General features: G+C 48.4%; 6 protein-coding genes across 6 annotated transcripts; 3 read left to right on the top strand and 3 right to left on the bottom strand.

The window, feature by feature from the left end:
* Positions 1-76: 76 nt before the first annotated feature.
* N7498_007189 (putative ABC multidrug transporter) lies at positions 77-4672 on the bottom strand (the record flags this gene model as incomplete). Its single annotated transcript, XM_058454251.1, has 5 exons — positions 77-871; positions 930-1575; positions 1629-3970; positions 4027-4085; positions 4138-4672. 5 exons carry the CDS (start codon positions 4670-4672, stop codon positions 77-79), a joined length of 4377 nt encoding a protein of 1458 aa, XP_058306500.1.
* A 1980-nt stretch (positions 4673-6652) lies between these two features.
* On the top strand, positions 6653-7525 carry N7498_007190 (alpha/beta fold hydrolase; the record flags this gene model as incomplete). The annotated part of the gene is made up of 1 exon (XM_058454252.1): positions 6653-7525. The coding sequence occupies one exon, from the start codon at positions 6653-6655 to the stop codon at positions 7523-7525; it is 873 nt and encodes a 290-aa protein (XP_058306501.1).
* Positions 7526-8774: 1249 nt separating this feature from the next.
* N7498_007191 (ATP-binding protein) lies at positions 8775-10575 on the bottom strand (the record flags this gene model as incomplete). Its single annotated transcript, XM_058454253.1, has 3 exons — positions 8775-9207; positions 9309-9836; positions 9866-10575. 3 exons carry the CDS (start codon positions 10573-10575, stop codon positions 8775-8777), a joined length of 1671 nt encoding a protein of 556 aa, XP_058306502.1.
* An 897-nt stretch (positions 10576-11472) lies between these two features.
* Positions 11473-12105, top strand: N7498_007192 (uncharacterized protein; the record flags this gene model as incomplete). The annotated part of the gene is made up of 1 exon (XM_058454254.1): positions 11473-12105. The coding sequence occupies one exon, from the start codon at positions 11473-11475 to the stop codon at positions 12103-12105; it is 633 nt and encodes a 210-aa protein (XP_058306503.1).
* A 2625-nt stretch (positions 12106-14730) lies between these two features.
* Positions 14731-19140, top strand: N7498_007193 (uncharacterized protein; the record flags this gene model as incomplete). Its single annotated transcript, XM_058454255.1, has 3 exons — positions 14731-14991; positions 15048-17426; positions 17485-19140. The coding sequence occupies 3 exons, from the start codon at positions 14731-14733 to the stop codon at positions 19138-19140; spliced, it is 4296 nt and encodes a 1431-aa protein (XP_058306504.1).
* A 134-nt stretch (positions 19141-19274) lies between these two features.
* N7498_007194 (2-deoxyribose-5-phosphate aldolase) lies at positions 19275-20081 on the bottom strand (the record flags this gene model as incomplete). The annotated part of the gene is made up of 1 exon (XM_058454256.1): positions 19275-20081. One exon carries the CDS (start codon positions 20079-20081, stop codon positions 19275-19277), a length of 807 nt encoding a protein of 268 aa, XP_058306505.1.
* Positions 20082-20398: the final 317 nt, after the last annotated feature.

Raw genomic sequence — 20398 nt, forward strand, 5'->3', positions numbered from 1 at the left:
ACATGAGCATAAGGGACAGATGTACAAGTAGAAGACAAAATAAACAGAAAGGAATCAAGAGAATGAAGGGGAAAGATCACTGGTTGGCCTTGGAAGCTTTCGACGGCACAAAGCGTGCAAACTTCTTCTTCATACTATCCATGTCCCACTTCTTAACACGGAAGAGGTAATAGAGCAGGGTGGCCATGAAGATGTTAAAGGCAATGAAAGCCCAAACAATGCCAAAGTTACGCCATCTCTGGTCGTAATAGATCTCCGAAGTTGCGAGGTACTGATCCCCAATAGTGAGAGGACAGTATTCACAACCCGAAGTCGCGTTCTTGTTGAGAACCTGTCCTCCGGCTTTGGTGGCATAATCCTTGAGATAGTCCCAGCACGTCAGGCCGGAAGGAGGGTCGAAAACAGAGAGTTCTGCGGGCGAGCACACGACTTGACGCCCGTGGACTTGGGTAGACGCCATGGCCCCAATCCAGTATGTGAAGGGGGACACACGGTACATGAAGATCCAAAACCCTGGTAGGGCGGTTGGGGGCTGCATGACACCGCAGAAGGTGAGCGACATAGCAAAAAGGAGAACGACGACGGCACTCGCAGTCTCAGCGTCGGGCAGAGCTGCGATGACCATTTGGGCGAATGTGCTGGCGTAGATAAAGAACTGGATGCAGAGCAGGAGCACGGTGACCTGGCTCACTGAGCTGGTGATTCCGACAACGGCGTAAAAGTAGCAGGCGTAGATCAGAATTCCAGTGATAACCATGTACGGGATCTCAACGATGACGTTGGCGATTAAAAAGGCTTTCCAGGAGTATGCCTTGCTGGGTCGCTCTCGGACCTCGTAAAGAGATCGCTGGGTCACGAAGAGGGGCATCAACTGAAGAGTAGGTTAGCAGATGCTTAATATAGACATGTTGGGAGAATGAGTAACGAACCTGTTGGACCAGAGAAGTAAAGATGGTGCAGAGCATGAAAACAGAGTAGATGATAGTCTGCATGCCCTGAAGCGATGTTTTGGCGTCGTAGAAAGAGAATCCAATGAAGAGACCGGCAGTAATTCCCAGTGCCCACTTAGACATGATATAAGAGGGCATGCGCCAGTACTGCTGGAACACACGATAGGTCACCTGCCACAGCTGGAACCAGAATGGCATAGCGAACTCGGAATGATTGACAGGCTCGCCCTCAGTAGCAGTCGCTCCCTGGCGCTCTTTGTGAATGCGATCAATCTCGGTCTGGACACCTTTGCTCTCTTGGCTCTGCTTCCAAACATCGAACCAGTCCTCGCCTTGTGAGTTGCTCCCTTTGTTCACAACATCGAGCATGTATTCGGCAGGGTTCTCACTATCTCCGCATGTGCGTGCGCCGTGGGACTCGAAGTAGTCCAGCAGGGTCCGTGATTGTTCGCCAATTGGTCCAAAGTAGACGGTCTTTCCACCGCGTGCTAGGAAGAGCAGTTGGTCAAACTCCTGGAACAGAATAGCGGAAGGCTGGTGAATTGTGCACAGAATTGCTTGGCCGTGGGAGGCCAGGCGTCGAAGGAAGGAACAGATTGCCCAAGAGCTCTGGGAGTCAAGTCCACTATATTAAAGTCAGTAACTTCAAATATTAGAAACCAGATTAGGTTAACTTACCTTGTAGGCTCATCCAAGAAGAGAAGAAGCTTCGGCTTAGCAGCCAATTCAACTCCAATAGTCAAGAGCTTCCTCTGCTCAACATTCAAACCGGAACCGGGCACGCCAACAATTGCCTCAGCAAAGTCTTCCATCCGTAGCATTTTGATGACATCTTCCACATAATCATGTTTTTCCTTGATCGAGACACTGGCCGGCTGACGGAGAAGAGCACTAAAGCGAAGAGACTCGCGAACGGTCGCAGTCTCAAGATGAAGATCCTGCTGCTGAACATAGCCCGTCTTGCGCTGGAAACTAGCATCGAGGCTATTTCCATTGACAAACATATCTCCAGTCACAACACCAATGGAAGTTCGATGAGCAAGGACATCCAAAAGTGTAGTTTTTCCGGCTCCGCTGACGCCCATCAATGCAGTGAGTGTTCCAGGCTTCACCCATCCAGAGACATGGTCCAGAAGCTTGCGAGGCTCTCCCTTGATTTCAATGTCATAGGAAACATCACGCCAGGTAAAGACGTCAGTTTGTGCCTGAATCGCTCCCATACCGCCATCGCCTTCTTCGTCTGATGTGGATTGCTTCACCGGCGCATCCTCAATTTTTTCCACATCGGAGCCCGACTCCATGTGACCACGACGCATGTGAGCGGGCTCATGTCCACGGCGGAAGACCAATGCTTCAGCGGTGCTTGTGGTGGAAGAGTTCAGCTCACACGCCACGAAGTAAATGGTCATGAAGCCGACAAGGAAGGCGATGAGGATACCAAAGTTCCTCCAAACATGGCTATAGCTATACTGATAATTCAACCAGATATACAGATCGCCATTGACGGTTGTCTCGCCTGCAATAGAGCCGGGGGCAGAGCAAGAAAACGATTTGCCAGACATGTCCGCGTATGACGGGATGAACTGGGAACAAGGGAATTCGCGTCCGTGGAACTCGTTGGCAACCAGGATCTCAAAGGCGTAGTAAATTGGGTTCAGGTAGTGGATCCACTCGAACCAGGGGTGCATGGATGGGCGCGGCAACACAAAGCCTGTATAGACGACCAGGGCGAGGATCATGACTCCGGCCAAGGCCATTGCTTGAGACACAGTCTTTGTGATTGCGGCCAAGGTTCTGAAGACTGCAGACATGACGAAGGTGACAATGAAAGTAATCAGGAAGTAGAGGAAGAAGTTTCCAGGTTCTCGCTGGAGACCGGACAGGAAATAGATGATGACGTTGAAAGCCACGGCAAGACAGAATTTGACCGGGATATCGGCAAGTACACCAGCAATAGCTTCTGTGAAAGGATGATAGAATGCATATGAGTTGTGCTTTTCCACGATCGGCCGTTGAGAATAGAGACTGTTGATTTCAGACATGGCTGTGAGGGCATTCAGAAGTACTGCGAAGAAGAGCGTGGCTCCTTTCTCTGTGAAGGCGGCGGTCGTACTGGGAGCATCGTAGAACACAGATCCAATGATCAGAGACATAATAATGTTGGTAAGAATGGTTGAAACAGTTGCAGCGGCATCATTCCAAAGTCGTTGATAGGCGCGCTTTGTGTTGAGCTTGATTTGCATCGGGACGCTGATGATATATGGTGACTTTGGTCGAGTGTGTTTGGCCTGGTTACCGCGCTTCCGTTCTTGAAACTCGATAGCAGCAGCCGAGTCCTGTTCAACGGGATATTGCTCCTCATATGCAGCAATCTCGGCCTGCAGCCTCTTGTGCTCGGCAGAGTTGAGCCATGCATTTTCAAAGTCCTCGACCGTGCGAGGCACTTGGCTTTCCATGCCAGGCTTGGGTCGACGTTCCCCGGGGTTGGTTACCGAAGTGAGGAAATCACCAGTCGTCTGTCGGGGTGGGCAATCCCAACCCTGATTTTCAAAGTAGGCCTTTGCCTCCGCAGCGGGTCCATAGAAAATCTCTCGACCATCATACAAAACGATCACTTTATCGAAGACATCGTAGATATTTTGACTGGCCTGATAGGCAGCAACGGCATGAGCAGAGCCAGTCAGATCTGAAAGCAAGCGGAGTGACTCTACAAACTTCAGTGCAGTGGCAGAGTCCAATCCGCGAGTAGAGTTATCCCAAGCACCAAGAGGAGAAGCAGCGAGGGCCATCTCAGCAATGCTGACTCGCTTTCGCTCACCACCAGACACGCCACGAATAAAGTCATCTCCGACGCGAGTATTATAGGTATGGCTCAGGCCGAAGACGGCCATCGTGACCTCTGCCATGTAGCGGGCGTATTCTGCGCGGGACATACCCTGGAAGCGGTGGGAAGGTGTTCGCGTGGCGGCGGCAAACTCCATAGTCTGGCCGACTGTCAGGTGAGGGAAATGTCGGTCAACCTATGTAATGGAGATTGTTAGCAAATGAAGGATAGGTGATATTTGAGCTTGCATACTTCTTGGTTGTATACCACCTCGCCCTTGAACTCTTTAACCATGCGCGACTGGGGAATACCTATATCCTTTCATTAGTAAAGCAAAAAGGCGAGGAGAAAAGGGTTACTAACCATTATAATGAATCACACTGTCCGAATCAAGCTCCAGGCCATGTGTTTCTCCGCACAGCGACTTGAGGAACGTACTGCATCCCGCACCGGGACGACCCAGCACGAGGAGCAATTCGCCTTTCTTGAGAAGACCAGAAAAGTCCTTAAGAATCCGCCTTCGAGGGGCATGAGATTCACGGATCGTTTGTGGCAATCGAAGGGGAGAAGACAGCAAGGAGGACACGGTCTCCTGGAACTGCAAAGCAGCACCAGATCCATATACATTCAAGTTCTTGAAAACAATCCCCATATTGCGGCCCTTTCGACCATCTCTGCCAACGTCGGTCATAGCCGCAGCTAGCCATTTTTGCAGATTGAAATTTGGGGACTGAGGATTGAGAGCGGGATCGTGTTCTGCGACAGATGCTAGTCGATGGGTAGGAACAATGGATTGTCGGCGCGATTGCTCCGTTGCAATGCGTGTGAGGGTATCTCTTTCATTTTGGTCAATTAAGGAGATGGGCTCGTAAAGGGGCCCTTCACTTTCGGAAGACATCTTGTCTTCTGTAAGTGTATCTGAAGACATTATTCCGAGATAGGCAATGGAATGCCGAACTAGGAAGGAAAGAAAGTTCACGTCAAAACAAAATAACTAAGTGAGAGGTGACAGGTGGGATAGGGAATTATTTAAGTAAATGTTTGCTGGTTCCGGAACAGACCCTTCTCACTCGCATTAACGCATAAAACTTAAAATTGTTCGAGATGGATAGCACTATTGAATCATTCTTTGTGCATTCGGCTTGGCTATTGAAAATGTGGATCACTCGGGGCCGGAAAGACAATCGATCCCGGAGCCTCGAGTCGCCGAGGCCCATCTTACTGGGAGGGTCGCGATTGGCTGTGGATTCCACCGGGGTCGATCCATTTGCCTCTGATTGATCCCGGAGGGACTTTATTTGGTTCCGATGACTCAGCTCGGTTCGGCCGAACTTGACGGTTTTCGGGATAGGGTCTCGTATCGGGTCAAAATATGTTTGACCCGAACCAACTTTTCACATACCTGTACCTTGGCATCCACAAGGCGCAGTTCAGGTCCATACCTAACTACCGAAGAATACATACCTCCGGAGCATAAAACACAAATGGGCAGGCACGGGACTAAAAGGAATCCGCAAAACTTGTCAAGCGACAAAAAAAGTCGTTCACGTACGGATTTCGCAGAGTACAGTTTACGCAAACCTCGCCCAGAAATGCCCAGAAGCGCAAAGTTCTAGACCTTCACTACCGATCCACACCAGATGATTCATAGATTATCTCACAAAAAACAAAAAAAGATAAGGTTTCAGCCACGAGGGTTTCCAGCCACGAGGAACAGGACTTTATCTCCATGATGTTTGAGGCGGGAGATCGGTGAAATCCGATAGTCAGTATTATCGATCCCCCGTTGATATGGTACGGATGCGCAATGCGTGCGATGCATAAAACGATGTGGCCAAGCCAAGACCCGACCATAACGTACCGAGGCTAGATATGGGCTTGTGAAAATCTAAAACTTTACTTAAGGGGTTTTGCTTCCGCTGAGTAATCGGGATAACGTCCCGTTGCAAAATAAGACCCTATGAATGGTGTGGGGCTATCTGAAATTATTTTAGGCAACGAGAGAGTTCCTGTACCTTCCTGTACCTCCCTTATCGCTGACGCCGAGTTGACTGCCTATTTTGATTTGTTCTGGTCCGTGGTAAAAAGGACCTCGTGGCTATAACTGACGTAATCGGTAAGCGAGTGGCGCAAGGAATAGAGCTGCGCGCCTACCCACCCTCTATGTTTTTGACTGCTTCTTTGAACCAGATGCCTTTAGTTATATCAAGTAAATTATCCAATCGGATACGCATTTGCCCACTCCCCTGTCTCTCTGCATTTTCCACTTGTTGGTAAACGCCGTCGCACTGGTGCTACCGCTCGCTGAATAGGCTGCGCTGGAAACCGTACCGGAGGGTGTATAGGAGGCCCATGGTAGGTCCACGAATTCCAAGCCTGTCCGAGGCCCCGGCGAGACTTCAAGCTCATGCTGCTTCAATCGGCGATCCACTTGGTGGACAGAGGCGCCAGCGCACTTTCGGTCAGAGGTGAAGGGCGGTCGCCGACAAAATGCAGGCACAGACGTCGCGATGCGATGCAAAGCTTTAAGACCCTTTTGAAGGATTTGGTCTGCTGATGTCGTAACTCATACTATAGTTTAAAACGGGAAAAGTGTGACGAGATTTACTAATCTGAGATTTACTAATAGAGTTCTCTACCAATAGATTTCTCTCCGCTCACCAGATCCCATCGTTCTTGATTTGAAATCAACATGGTACGTCGTGGCATCATCAGGATTCACTTTCCTCTTGTGCTCTAGTGTTCACTCGACTGCGGGTTATCCAGGATTATAAGTGAGTGAATAAGACACGCGCAGTCTCTCTATTTTTCTCGAACTTTTCGAAAGTTTCGTCACAAATTAGAGTTTGAAACTATTTGGCCGATAAAATCCACAATAATGCAGCCTCTCGTTGAAAACAACGTGATTATCAAAGGATACCGTATCGCCTACGGTGTTCATGGCTCTGGGCAGCCCGTCGTTCTTTTACACGGGACTCCGTCTTCGTCCTTGATCTGGCGCAAAGTGTTACCTCATCTTACAGGTTCCGGGTACAAAGTCCATGTCTACGATCTGCTTGGATATGGTCTTTCAGAGCGTCCATGGGATCCAGAAATTGACACCTCCATCTCTGGACAAGTACCTATCCTGGAGGCACTTCTCGATCACTGGAAACTTGAAACTTTTCATCTGATTGCTCACGACATTGGAGGCGGAATTGCGCAGAGATTTGGTGTTTTCTTTCCCCATCGGCTACGCTCCTTGTCATTGATCGACGTAGTGAGCTTCGACAGCTACCCTTCAAAAAGAACAAAAGAGCAGATGAAGAACGGACTGGAAACCCTTATAAAGACAAAGAACGATGAACATCGATCGCACTTCAAAGACTGGCTACTTTCTGCGGTATATGATAAACAAAAGTTTGCTGATGGCAACCTTGACGCCTTTCTGGAATATATCTCTGGACCTATTGGCCAGAGCAGCCTGTTCCAGCACCAGGTGCGACATTACGATCCCAAACATACGATGGAAATTGCCCATCAACTACATGAGCTGAGCGTCTTGCCTGTGAAAATTGTCTGGGGCGCTGACGATGCATGGCAAGTTGTAGCCTGGGGCCATAACCTCAACAAAGCTATTCCAGGGTCTGAATTGGAAGTGATTGAGCATTGTGGACATTTTTCACCGGAGGATCAACCGGACAAGATCGCGGAGATTTTGATTTCGTTTCTTAATCGTCATAAAAATAGCCACAGTCCTGAGACTTCATAGCTCGGAGACTGGGACGGAAGGCTTCTTCCTTCCGATCCACCGTCTCCGCGGGATTTCTTGGTGATTGAAGATCTTGGATCTTTCGAGAGGGGGTGAGGCATCTTTCATATGCTCCGTTGCGACCCCTCGCCCATTTTGCCAGATACAATTTGCCCTAGGAGCCATCTTCGAAGGACTCGGCATCGGTTCGAACTTGATAGTACCTTTTTGTTTAGTTGTGCCTTCCAGTTCTGTGTCTCAGGTAACGCATCCAGTCAGAGATCTTTTGTTCTCGTATGTCTACGTCGTAGCCGTTGGACCTCCGTGATAGGCGCTATGCACTCGTCATCGAAGTGAGTATTAGACCATATAACCGGGAAGCGATGAACAATCGACAATTGCGCCCCCCCCAAACACAAACTAGGAGCTCGACCGGGATCTGACGGCTGCTAACATATGGACGTTGATTTTCCCCTCATTTCTATCTTTATTCCGACATTATTGTAAATATCGCATTTAAAAGCGTGCTTCTAAAAGAGGTGTGACGGCTCCATCAGACTGATTGCAATGAACTGGCTGGGGCAGTCTCCGCGAGACCGAATATGATTTCTAAGCACAGAAATAACTATCGTATCATGGTTGGATGGGCTATACCCTGTCCAGAACCACCCTTTTACAAAAAAACCAGCAGGCTGGGGATGAGTTTCGAATTTCTGGCCACTTTGCATCCCCACCTTCAGTCGAGCACCCTCACCCCACAGAATTAGAAACTATTGGGGAGGAAAGGACGCACGCATACAAACACGTTTCTTAAGCCCTACAAAATTCTGGGCACATTGGATTGTGCCACACACTGGACCTAGACGATTACAATGTGCTGACATTCTAACTCACTAGGATACTGGGTATGATGAACAACGCCTCGTATTGCAATGATAGACATCCTCGGGCTCACGATCTCTATCCCTCGAGTCAGGATTCGCAGTATCCCCCACACCAGGATGCTTTTGTCACACGCCACCCTCAGAATATGGGATCAGACCCCTCCTGGAAGAGCCCTTATCCTCTCCCTTGCAGGAATCCCCAGGCTGCTTCAACTCTGCGAGTGAGAAAGCAGACCAGACGACGGGCTTCCCCCAAGCTTCATTCGGTATGTCAATGAGTGGAAAATCAAGAATAAGACAAAATGGATTGAAAACAATTTCCCTATTTTATTCTCTTAGATTTTTTCCCGAATATGCACTCGAAAAAATCGTTTTATGCGGTCCGATCATGCGGCAAGCGATTCATTTGCGTATTTATCTTCCAGAAACTCCTTTGTGGTCTGATGGATAAAACGCAAATGTATCCCGTATGTGCTCAGCTGGCCAGAAGATGAGATAAATCCCTTGCAACTCGACTCGATGGCTTCGATTATCCCACCTGTTGTAAGATTCGTGTCACGTTGCGGCATAGATGCTGCTATTTCCGGGGCCAGATCACTCATTAGCTGAGTGGCATCCACTGGTTCACCGGCATCCAGTATTATCTTCAGGGTCTTTGTGGCTAGTTTGACGAGTTCAGGTGGCTGTTCCGTGAGATCACGAAGCATCAAATTGTAGGTCTCAATCAAGATCGGGAAGTCATTCTTCAGTGCACTTTGGAACTGCGTCCTATTCCTGGCACGGGCAAGAAGCTTCACCATCTGCGTTATCCATATGTAACTATAGATCATTAGCTACCGGGAACTTAATTCTGCAAAAAAAGGAGCCAGATAGTATCATATCATATAAAACAAAATCAAAACGTCTTCAGAAGAACTTACAGTCCCTTGCTTCGTTCAACAAGGTGTATCGCAATCTCCGCAATTTTCTCAGGGTCGTGGTCAAGATGTGCTAATATGCGAGGCTCTTGCTCGAGCATTGCCTTTATACTGTCCAGATAGACACGGGAAGGTCTAGCGTCTTCGCAGCGAACAACAAGATAGTCTTGAAGGGCCTCGGAGAGAAATCTTGTTTCTCGCGTGGCAATCAAAATATTTATAGGCGGCTTGATTGAAAGGAGGGTCTTTAAAACGCGTAAGCCGGTCCGAGCATATGCATCAAATTCATCGAGAATTATGTAAAGCTGGTCGAGGTCGCACCGGGCCAGACTGATTAGCTTAATACTGTTCGCCACGGATAGCGGTCCACCGGTGACTCTCAGAGCAGTAAGATGCTCGATGAGATATGGACGCTCCGAGAGAATCTTCTGGACGATACTGGACAGCACGAATGACTCGCTAAGCTCTTCCTGCCCCGAGAGATCGAAGAAAAAGGATGCGATGCAGACGTTTTCCAGCTGGTGCCAAAATCTAAGAAAAAAAGAACAACCTCGCATAACGATGATTTTCCTGATCCAGGACTGCCAGTAAGAACCAAGGTTTGTTGTATAGGGTTCACAGTGTGCCATTGTTTGAAGTCATCGTGTGATAAAAACCACTCAGTGCTGGCTCTCAATTCCATCACTTTTTCTCCATCCAGCTCGTGAGAGAGGCTTGTCAAGGACAAAGACTTCACAATAAGCACTTGTTCCCTAGAAAGAGACCTGATCATTTGTCTCCGACTATTGATAGTAGCCTCAGTCAACTGGGTTTGAACATTGCGAACTTCATTTCGAATTTCCATGGAAAGCCGAATGTGGTCATTTGCCAAAGCCAAGAGAAAATTTGATTTGAGCTTTTCAAGCGATGCAATCATTTCTTGGAGGCCGGCTTGATCGAATGGCCACCGCAGTCGATGAAGAGCAATTGATATTTGAGAACCGGAACGTGTGATACCGAGTTTTCTCGCCAGGTCCTCAAGCAGCTGCCAAAACGTGGACAGTGGCCCATCATGTGAAGACAAGCTCTGGATTGTGGATGACCAATCTTCATCTTCGACTTCATTCGTGAGTTCGTGTAGGGTCAATAGTAAGCCTCGCGTCTGAATAATCGCAATGAGTAGTCTTCGCTTTTGAACTGGCGCATCGACGACTGCCTTCATGTATTTAATGATTGAAGCAGCTAGCTTAGCGACAGCGATGATAGAGGCAGTGTCACTAATTCCGTCCATCGTTCACCTCTCAGCTGCGTGCGGAAATAAAGGGATTGATTGAGTCTAGCACGCGTATGCCATTCAATATTTTGGTCAGAATGAGGCTGGGGAAAATCAGAACTCGGTTTCATCAGCAAGCTAGTAGCATGTTAAGGCTATGCTCGGTGGAAAGCACTCAATACCGAAGTGATGAGGGGCATGGTAGCGTTGTATGAGTATTTCAAGTAAATTTCGGGCAAAACTGTCATGTGACTCTTTCTTTCAATACATTTCGGCGTCTTGAAAGATGCTTAATCAAATATGGATTATCGTGTTTTAATTACGGCTCAAGAAAGAATGTATGTGAAAAAACTGGTGAAACTGATTTCGATCCATCGTATACGTTAAATAGTTAGTTAACGTAATTCACTACCCACCCGGCCACCACAGAACACCATATTCAATGCCTTTTTTTGCAATTTTATATCTCAACAATCGGGGCTCCCATAGATAGCAAACTCTAAGACCATTTTCTATACAGTAAACATAGTACTTAAATGGAGTCTAGGAAATTTTGGTAGCGGAGTATACATATTTCTGGTTTATTTAGCTAAATTACAACGTAATTTATGGTATTGTGAGTATACGACCTTTTGATCAGCATGAAATTAATATCAACTATAAAGGATGTTTATCAATACCAGTTTACTTATATTAGAATAAAATAGAGCGATAATTGTTGAGATAAGGTCGTAAAAAACAGCATTTACTGTGGAGTTCTGCGGTGGCCGCGTGGGTAGTGAAATACGTTAAATAGCGCCTAGCGCAAGAAGTAGACAGGTGGCTCAAACTGGGGCCTAGAAAAGACTCTCGAAGCGCCAAATTTTTCCATCCTCAAAAAACAAAGCACCCACTGTACAAAAAGCTGGCTTCAAAATGGCATCTAAAACATCTTCTCTGGGGACTCGGCTCTACACGGCCATTTCCGTGACTCTTCTGACACTGTGGGCGATAACCACTCTAGGCTTCACGGCTCTCGACATCCTCAACACCAACCGCAGCCTGGTGGAACCCATCGCCTCCCTCAGTCTTCTCACATACCTGGTCTGCCGCCTAATTGTATTTTTGCAACCGGCACAAAATGAATCCATTGCACACCTACTGACCGCACCCCGCCGCTCGCGCGGTGAGGCACTTGCAATGCTCCTCTTCTGCGGCACTTGGCTGTATGAACTAGTTCACAAAGCCATGTTGATGTTTTTCATGACTATATTCGGCGGGGCTATTGCAACGGCTATCTACAACGACAAGATCGAGTGGACGGAGAATCCAAGTGATTCGGATGTTGACGGCACTGCTCTGGCGGAGATCAATGAGTTCAAGGAGAGGGCGGGTGTTGACCCGATTGAGATCTTTAAGCGAATTCCACCTAAGGTTCTGGTTTATTTCGCGGTTCTTGTTTGGGTTAACTTTGGCACACTCAGTGTTTATGTTCTTCGGCTTGCGTGGAGGTCGGTGAAGTTGGCTTTTGGGGCACCGCCGACGTCGGTCTCTGCAGGGAGGCAATAAGAAGCAGCAAGAGGCAATAAGAAGCAGCAAGAGGCAATAAGAAGCAGCAAGAGGCAATAAGAAGCAGCAAGAGGCAATAAGAAGCAGCAAGAGGCAATAAGAAGCAGCAAGAGGCAATAAGAAGCAGCAAGAGGCAATAAGAAGCAGCAAGAGGCAATAGGAAGTAATAGGAAGCAATAGGAAGATTGAAAAATAGTAACGTTCCTACTTGTGGATATGCATGGGTCAACCTGGCTAGAATCACGCGCCACCGAGGAGGCGTACAAAGCTGATTTCCGGAAAATTTGTCAATTCACTTTGGAACATCATTTAGATCTTGAACTGATCCTCGAGGACCCGGACTCTGGCTTCTTCGTTCAGCGAGGGATCCAGATTGGGACTGCTCGTCGCTTCCTACGTGACATAAACGTATGGGCCAGTGCGATGAAAATCAAACGAGCGACTTGACCCCACCACGGAATACATGGCAACTATTTCTTCGTTATTCCAATTGTGGCTGGCTCCACAGGGGATTCATTGACGTAATTGAATTCTGTGGATTGAGGTGGCGTATTGCATACATTATTGGCTTTGGTCTGCAATAGTTTCGTTTAGACTGTTGGCTTATTAACTGATTAAATAAGTACTGATTATGTTTTTATTATTTACATGATCGATTGCGTTTACAGTAGAAGCCACGATCAATTCTCTTTAAACCAGATGTAGATTGCCGTGTTTGTGGCCGCTATGGGGTTCAGGGTACAGGACTTCAACCGTGTTGAGAGGGTCTATCTCTAGTTTGCCCCCGCCATTGTGAGAACACGGCAGAAAATTTTTATCAGTGGCCTGCTGTTCCGTGAAACTATCGCAGATATTGTTGTTTGTTGTAAACCCTGGTCCGAGTTATACGGAGGAAGTATTTGGATGGTACAAATACAGGCCTAGTGAAATAATGAGATATCTAGACTCAAGTTAGTCAGCTATTAATTTCACATCATCTAGGGGTAAGATGGTGGACCATACAAGGCCAAATTCATAGCGCCTTTCAAATAGTCAAAGAACCCCTCGCTCACTGATATGGCCGTTATGAAAACCGTGATAAATAGGGACACTTCCAAGAAGATATCAAATTCGAGCAACATGCGATGGCCGATGCAAATGCTGGCAATTATGAGCGCAGGCAGGTTGAAGAAGCCCACCCCAAGGGCTGTTTCAGCTGTCAAGTGCATAACAAGCCCCATTCTGTCATTATATGCGATGACACATGTTTTGGCAAAGCTAGACAGGCTGCTGGTAAACGGAAGAAGTGTCGCCCCGATAAAGAGGCGTGTCATGGAGGTGGCCTGCACAAATTTCGGGATATTTTGGATTAAATTGACCGAGCACTGAATCGAAAGGGATCGTCCTATAGGAAGATAGCCATCTCTACGACATATAGGCCAGGCTTTTCGGCGAGGTGGTCGCAGAGGCCATCAAGCATGATTGTGGCGATACTCTATTTTCGACCGACCGCGACTGGGGGAGATCTGGCACTACCGAATAACCGCAAGTTCTTGCGTATGTTAGTGATAGAGCGCTCACTACACTGCGCCATCCTTGCCATTTGCGATGTAGTAGGTCTGTTTTTGCTGTATATCATATAAACAATCATACTACGCTGCCAGGCATCGATGTTTCTTGCCATTTTGTAAGTGGTTTGGGTGACTGCAGTTGCTAGGTTGAGAGGAGTGTGAACGAACGACGCCATGGTGGGTTGGGTGGTTATTTTTGGCCATGTAACAGTACATCACTCTACAGTTTTATTCTTTTGTCCTTCTTACCATACGAACCTGGAACAAGTTTTTAATGCCGTGAAACGAACGTAGTGAGAGGAAGGGAACTAATCAACGTGTTGTCCGTGCGCGACCGCTGATCAGACCCGCTTTTCTACGTTGGAGCCCTTCCGCCACGCGCGCTCCTCATTCGCCCCGCCATTGCCGATTTAGGTCTGCTTTCTCTTAACGTTTAGGGTTCTAGGGCTTTTTCTGCACCTATCTGCACCTTGAGCCTCGATGGTTGCTCAATATGCAACTTATCGACGCCGTTTTTATAGTGACGCGCTGCAACGTACGACCACGCGTTACTTCTCTGCTATGGTTGTGCTCTGCCCTAAAATTATGAAAATAGTTCAGAGCGCGGCCGAAGCTTGGCTTCCAATCCAGCGATCGCGACAGAAGTTTGCGACAGACTTCGAACCTTTTGATCCCGAAGACAGTGACTGGGATCGTTTTCCTTTCGCTGGTGCAAAATACAACACCGGTGGCACAGGACCTTCAGAGCCTTTATATTCTCAATGTCTTCCTGTGTATTTCCTGGTTGGAAGATGGCGACTATGACCGAGTGAACGGGCTGTGGCTTACTCCCATTGGCTTAAAACCCCCCTCATTTCGAGCGGCTGAACTTAGCCGCTTTTCGGTTGGGCATGTTTCCAGCCCCCTACAATTGAGAGTTATAAATACAGCCATGGCGCCGAACTCTCTGTGTTTTGATTTGATCCCCCAATTCGTTCAGTGGTCAGCTTGCCTTTGAAGAAGCGTTTTCAGCACCACGCAGAGGCAATAGCGGCTTCACTTCAATAGCTAACAATAAATATTGGCCCATTACCCGATGTCTGCTACTGAGATTAAAGAGGACTATAACTTGCAAGAGGCGTGGGACCAGGCGTGTGGGTCATTCGCACAGACAACCAAAGTCGATCTCACTATAACGCCAAAATATACTGTTGACGAGGTGCTTGACCAAATTCAGACAAAGCAAGATGAGGACGATGAGCGAAACAACAAATATAGGGTCGCAAAAGACATGATTGGCAAAACACTGACCTTTATCACGGTCCTGGGGGGCATAGCCGCGCAGGGTACGAGCATGGTGGGTGTTCTTCCAAAATGAAGCCGGCGCTACTTCTGCTAATCACTAAATCATAGGTTTTTGCCCCCAGTAGCCTGTGTTTCAATGCGATCTCGTATCTTATTAGCACCGGAGCTAAGTACAAGCGCATCTTTAGCAGTCTGGCAGAGCTATTCCGGCGCATTTCGGATGTGCTGGAGCGCTGTAAGATTTACATGCGTCTGCCTCCAGACGCAGTCGACATCTCCCTTCGGAAGATCATTAACGAGGAATTGGTATGCTTTGTCGACATCTGTGCACTTTCCATCAAAGTTCTCAAGGGTCACAAAATCTTCACCGCGCTCAAGGTCTTTGCCTTCGACGGCGACGAAGGCGTTAGCGGCGAGCTAAGTCGCCTGGCTAACCTTGTTGAGCGTGAGTCTCAAATGCGAGGAACGCTGGGATTCGAGTCGCAAAAGATAAGCGAGATGATGATCATTGAGAACCGAGATGGGACTAGGAGGATCAGTGCCTCTGTGGATAGTCTCATCAATTTCGAGAAGAAAAGAGAGGGGGATAGCGCGTCGAAAAAGATTTTGAAAAATATCGATTCCAATCTTGACACTCCAAGCGAGAGCTACAAGATTGTTCAGACAGCCTACAGACGCATTCTGAATGAGCAGGTCGAAGACAGTGGGGGTTGGCTTCGAACTGATTCATTGTACACTGCCTGGGCCTCAAATCGGGATTCAGCATTGTCCATACTTGGAATCTCTGGAGCCGAAGGATATGGCAAGTCTTTCCTTTTCGCGGCCATCGCTAAGGATTTGCAAGAAATAGATCCCCAGGATACGGAGGATCTGATGTGCACTTCCACTGCCTACTACATGTTTGAACAGGGGCTGGATGATGCATCTCTGACGAAAGCTCTGAAAGTCCTTGCATGGCAGGTTGCCAATACAGATATTGTTTATCGCAAAGATTTGAGCTCTGTTCAGCTATCTGGTGTGAATCAGATACAAAGCCTGTGGGAGCTTCTATTTGCGAAGTCCTACAAGAGCGACTCGACTTTCTTCCTCCTGTTCGACGGCATTGACAAAATGGACAAGGCTCATTTCAAAGGACTCATCCAGCTTCTGACAAAGTTACAGACTGTGTCTGAAACCTGGCCTCGCTTCAAACTCCGGATCCTACTGTCGGGGCGGGACGAAACAATGAGGAACATTAAAAGACAAATTGGAGAAGATTTCTCCGTGATAGATATGGCTTCCAAGAACAGTGATGACTTGCGAAGGTTCATCACCGACCGCATGAACAAAATGGACATTCTCAATGGTACATCGAATCAAGTTCTTCATCTGCGGCAGGAGATCCTTCAAGCCCTCATGACCGAAACACATGGTGATTTCGTCAACCTTGGTCTGATCTTGCATGAGATCAGTGGAAAACAGCGGCCTGGCGAGATTCGAAACATCTTGTCTCGATCAGGAGGAAACCGATCTGACACGATCGTGAGAAAGATGGATCTCCTGAATGAAACACTCACTGACGATGACATCTCCGACCTGAACACTCTCCTCACCTGGGTCGTGTTTGCCAAACGCACCCTCAGCCTGCAGGAGCTGGAGGCAGTTATTTTTCTTAAGACTCGAGAGTCTTCTCTTCGACCACTAGCGGAGAAGATCACGAACCATTACTCCTCGCTGCTTCGCATCCTGGGTGAACCACATCCCGTCACCAAAGTCATCCCGCCAACGTCACAGGTGGTGCTAGTTTCTGACTCCATCGAGGAATTTTTACGAACGGAGTTGAAATCAGGCGACTCCGAAGATGCCCAAAACTTGAATCTTACTGGCGATATCAATGAGGTTGAGGTAAGGGTTGTCCGGCGAGTTCTGGAGTCTGTTTGCGACCCGAAATTATTCAGCAAATTCGAGTTTGATGATTTCTTCCAGCGGAAACTCAAAGGGAAGACTGCTCGCGTTGGAGTGGATATTGAAACAGCGGATCTGAGAATCGTGGCAGATTGCTTAGAGATCATCTGCTCTAGCAAATCGCCAGATTCAGCTCCGTTGCTCGATTATGCTATCGCCTGCTTCGCTGGCCATCTTATGGATGCCGATCCCTCTCTGACACAACCACAACACAAAAGGGCACTCGGTCCTCCGTTGGTGCAACTCTTTGCAGACGAAGCTACTATTGGCCAGTGGTGGACCACGGAAAACTCCTGGCTTCGGGCAATGTGGATCTTCGACGATGAATATACCGACGTCATATTGAGATGGCTCCAAGACTCTGCCATCACGAAGAATCTTTCGAGGGATCAAAGCAAGTGGGTGAGAAGTCTGAGTTCCAAGTCCGAGCCTGATGCAGATCTTCTCGAACACATCGCTCGGTTCTTGGGGCGCAGGTGGTTACAGGAAGGCACAAATGGCATTATTTACGTTTTCGCTGCGATACACGGGTATCTCACAAAGGTACGACCGGCACAGCTGCCATCAAGAACAAAGTACTCGAGGGCTGACTGGTTCATAGATTGAGAGCCGAAAGAATTCTAGCATCAATCGATTCAATATCGATTCAGAGATGGAGGACGTTGAAACCAGTCGGATTTTCGAAGCTGCGCAATGGGTACAGCGCCAGATTGGATTGGATAGATTGGGCTATGAAGAGACTCGTAACCTGGCACGCACGCTCCGAGAGCTTGGCAGATACCCCGAGGCCATTGAACAATTCAAGCTCGCGTCCTCACTCCAGAGTGACAACTGGCTCTCGCAATGGGGGCTAGCGGGCTGCTATGCCTCCCAGAAAGAGTACAAGATGGCAATCAAAACTTTGGAGGCGACGGCGAAGTCAATTGAGTCCGGCGAAATAGCAGACGCTGATAACGCTAAAGAAGAGCTCTCTTCGATCTCGCGCGATCTCGCCGAATGGAACAAGGAGGCTGGTAATACCGATCAAACGTGCGCAATTTACAAGAGCCTTCTTCAGGACCGGCCAGATGACTATGAAGTGGCGCTTTCGTTGATGATGTTCTTCCACGAGAACAAGGACTATCAAGGTCTGCTTGAGTTCCTACAATCGCGCAAGGACTCGATGGATAAAACAACGGGACGAGATCATCGCACGGAAGCGTTCCACGCTCACTACGACAACGAGAACTACCATGAAGCTCTCTTTGCGCTAGCTTACAATACCGAAAGTTTTGAAATCATTCTCGAAAGCTACAATATAGCGATCAATGCTGCAAGGAAGCGATACACCGAAGGCAAACAGGCTGGCGATGTCGCCGAGGAGGAGTTTGGCAGGGTCTGCCAGGCCCTACTCATGCACAGAGTTGCGCTTCTATGCTATAACAACACCACCAACATCGCAGAGCACAGGGAGTTTGCCATCGACCAATGGGTACTTATTCTGCAGATGGATGAGCCCAGTCCATCGTATCTTCCAATTGTGAAATCGACGGTTCGCAATAAATTGGCGATTGTCTGTTTCCAGGAAGCTCGACGTGATCCGGCTACTGCCGCGCAGTATCTGGGGCATCTCGAGCAGATGGCGTCTTTAAGAAAGAACAATTATAGCGAAGAGGCATACGAGGAGACGTACCCAATGCGGCTCATTTCCCGGTGGTATGCGCTGCAGGGCGACGAGCAGAAGGCCAAGGAGACTTTGCGGGCTCCCTTCAAGGTTTACCTTGACCTTCTTTCAGACGAAGATCCGCTCAATGACTGGCAGGGCTATCATGGGTTGGCAATGCATCTGATGTTTGCAGGTCAGGATGCCGACGCCCTCGCCGCATGGTCTTTGATTGCTCCACTCGACGACATGGAGACCGTGGAGACCGAGGATAATTCTTCAGAAACAGATGGCAAACCAGCTGGGCTTCAAGGCCCAATGAATGACAGATGTGATGGGCGTTGTGGAACCAGGTGGTATTTCGCAGACAATATATACGTGTGTAGAGACTGCGACTATGTTGAGTTTGATGAAGGTTGCTTGAAAAGGCTCCGAGAAGGAACCTTAGCCCCTGGAATTTGTGGAAAGAACCATGAGATGCTGCATGTTCCATCGTATGATGCAACCGAGCGCGAGAAGATCGGCGCGGGCAATGTAAAAGTTGGAGAGCATGTTCTTCCGGTTGAAGAATGGCTTCAGCGGCTTAAAGCAGAATGGGCGATCAGATCAGCATAATTGCTTGGGTAGTATAACATCCAAGACTATCATGTTTTGCATTGTTGATATTTTAAGCCCCATTAGGGTCCACTTTTCCATTTTTGAACTGACGACATTCGAGACAAAATTCATAGGACATGGCCTTGGAAACATTAAGCCACTATATGACCAGCTCCTTGCTCCAGTAATTCGCCCTCATCCACCTCTTTCACAATTGAAACTCCGCCGCTGGTGCCGATACGGTGGGCGCCGGCCTTGATTAACTTCAAACAGTCGATAGCAGAGCGGATACCTCCGCTCGCTTTAACCTTGGTCTTCTTGGTTCCACAACGGTCAACAATAAGACGCATAGTGGTGACATTGTCGACAGTAGCACCACTGCCCTTGAGTCCGGTGCTGGTCTTGACGAAGTCGACTTCAGCCATGCAGCAGATAACGGTGGCGGCGACGAGTTCGTCCTTGTCGAGCTGGGAAGTTTCCACGATCGCCTTGAGAATAATCGGGCTAGGAGCAGCCTTCCGCACGGCCAAGACATCCTCGTAGGTCGATGTGTATTTGCCCTCTTTCAGCAGCGGGTAATTGATAACCATGTCCAGCTCTTTAGCGCCGTTTGCCACGGCCTCCTTGGTCTCCCGCACTTTCTCGGCGGTCTCGTGTGTGCCCTCGGGAAACCCCACCACGCAGGCCACGACTGTCTTAGGAGCATCCTTGAGTCTTGCGGCGGCGCGAGCGACGTGGTCCAGTCTGACGCAGACGGATGCGAACTCATGTTCTTTGGCTTCGTCGCATAGCGTGTCGATTCTTTCCGGATCGACGCCCACGGTCAAGAGTGTGTGGTCAATCATCCCCGCGATGCTCAGTGGGATCGTCGGCTGCGATGTTGGTCTCGCCGGTAACTGCTCCCGCACCTGGGAAATTAACGTCGCCCACTCGGCGTCAGTTGATGGAATGGACGTCATGTTGGATTCTCCGGTCTTTCAGGGGCCCCAAGGTGTTGACTTTTCTTGGTCTACAACCGAGGGAAAAGAGAGGGGCACCGTCACGTGAGGGTGTTGGATGTTCATCACGATGACGAGCCGAAATTCATCGTGACACGATGTGAGGCGGTGATATGTGCCATCCGTGGCATCCGTGGCATTGGTGGCATTTCCATGTTTTGACTCGCTAATTAGTCGCCCACATTGACGCGAGCTGATAGCCGGATACCATACATAGAAATACCTGGAGCTATAAGTCGTACTTAAAAACTAGTTGTAGAGCAAACTTCGCATTGCGC

This window comes from Penicillium cinerascens, assembly GCF_028974065.1.
Source record: "Penicillium cinerascens strain IBT 15544 chromosome Unknown contig_9_segment0_segment0, whole genome shotgun sequence".
In the NCBI taxonomy this organism is placed as follows: domain Eukaryota; kingdom Fungi; phylum Ascomycota; class Eurotiomycetes; order Eurotiales; family Aspergillaceae; genus Penicillium; species Penicillium cinerascens.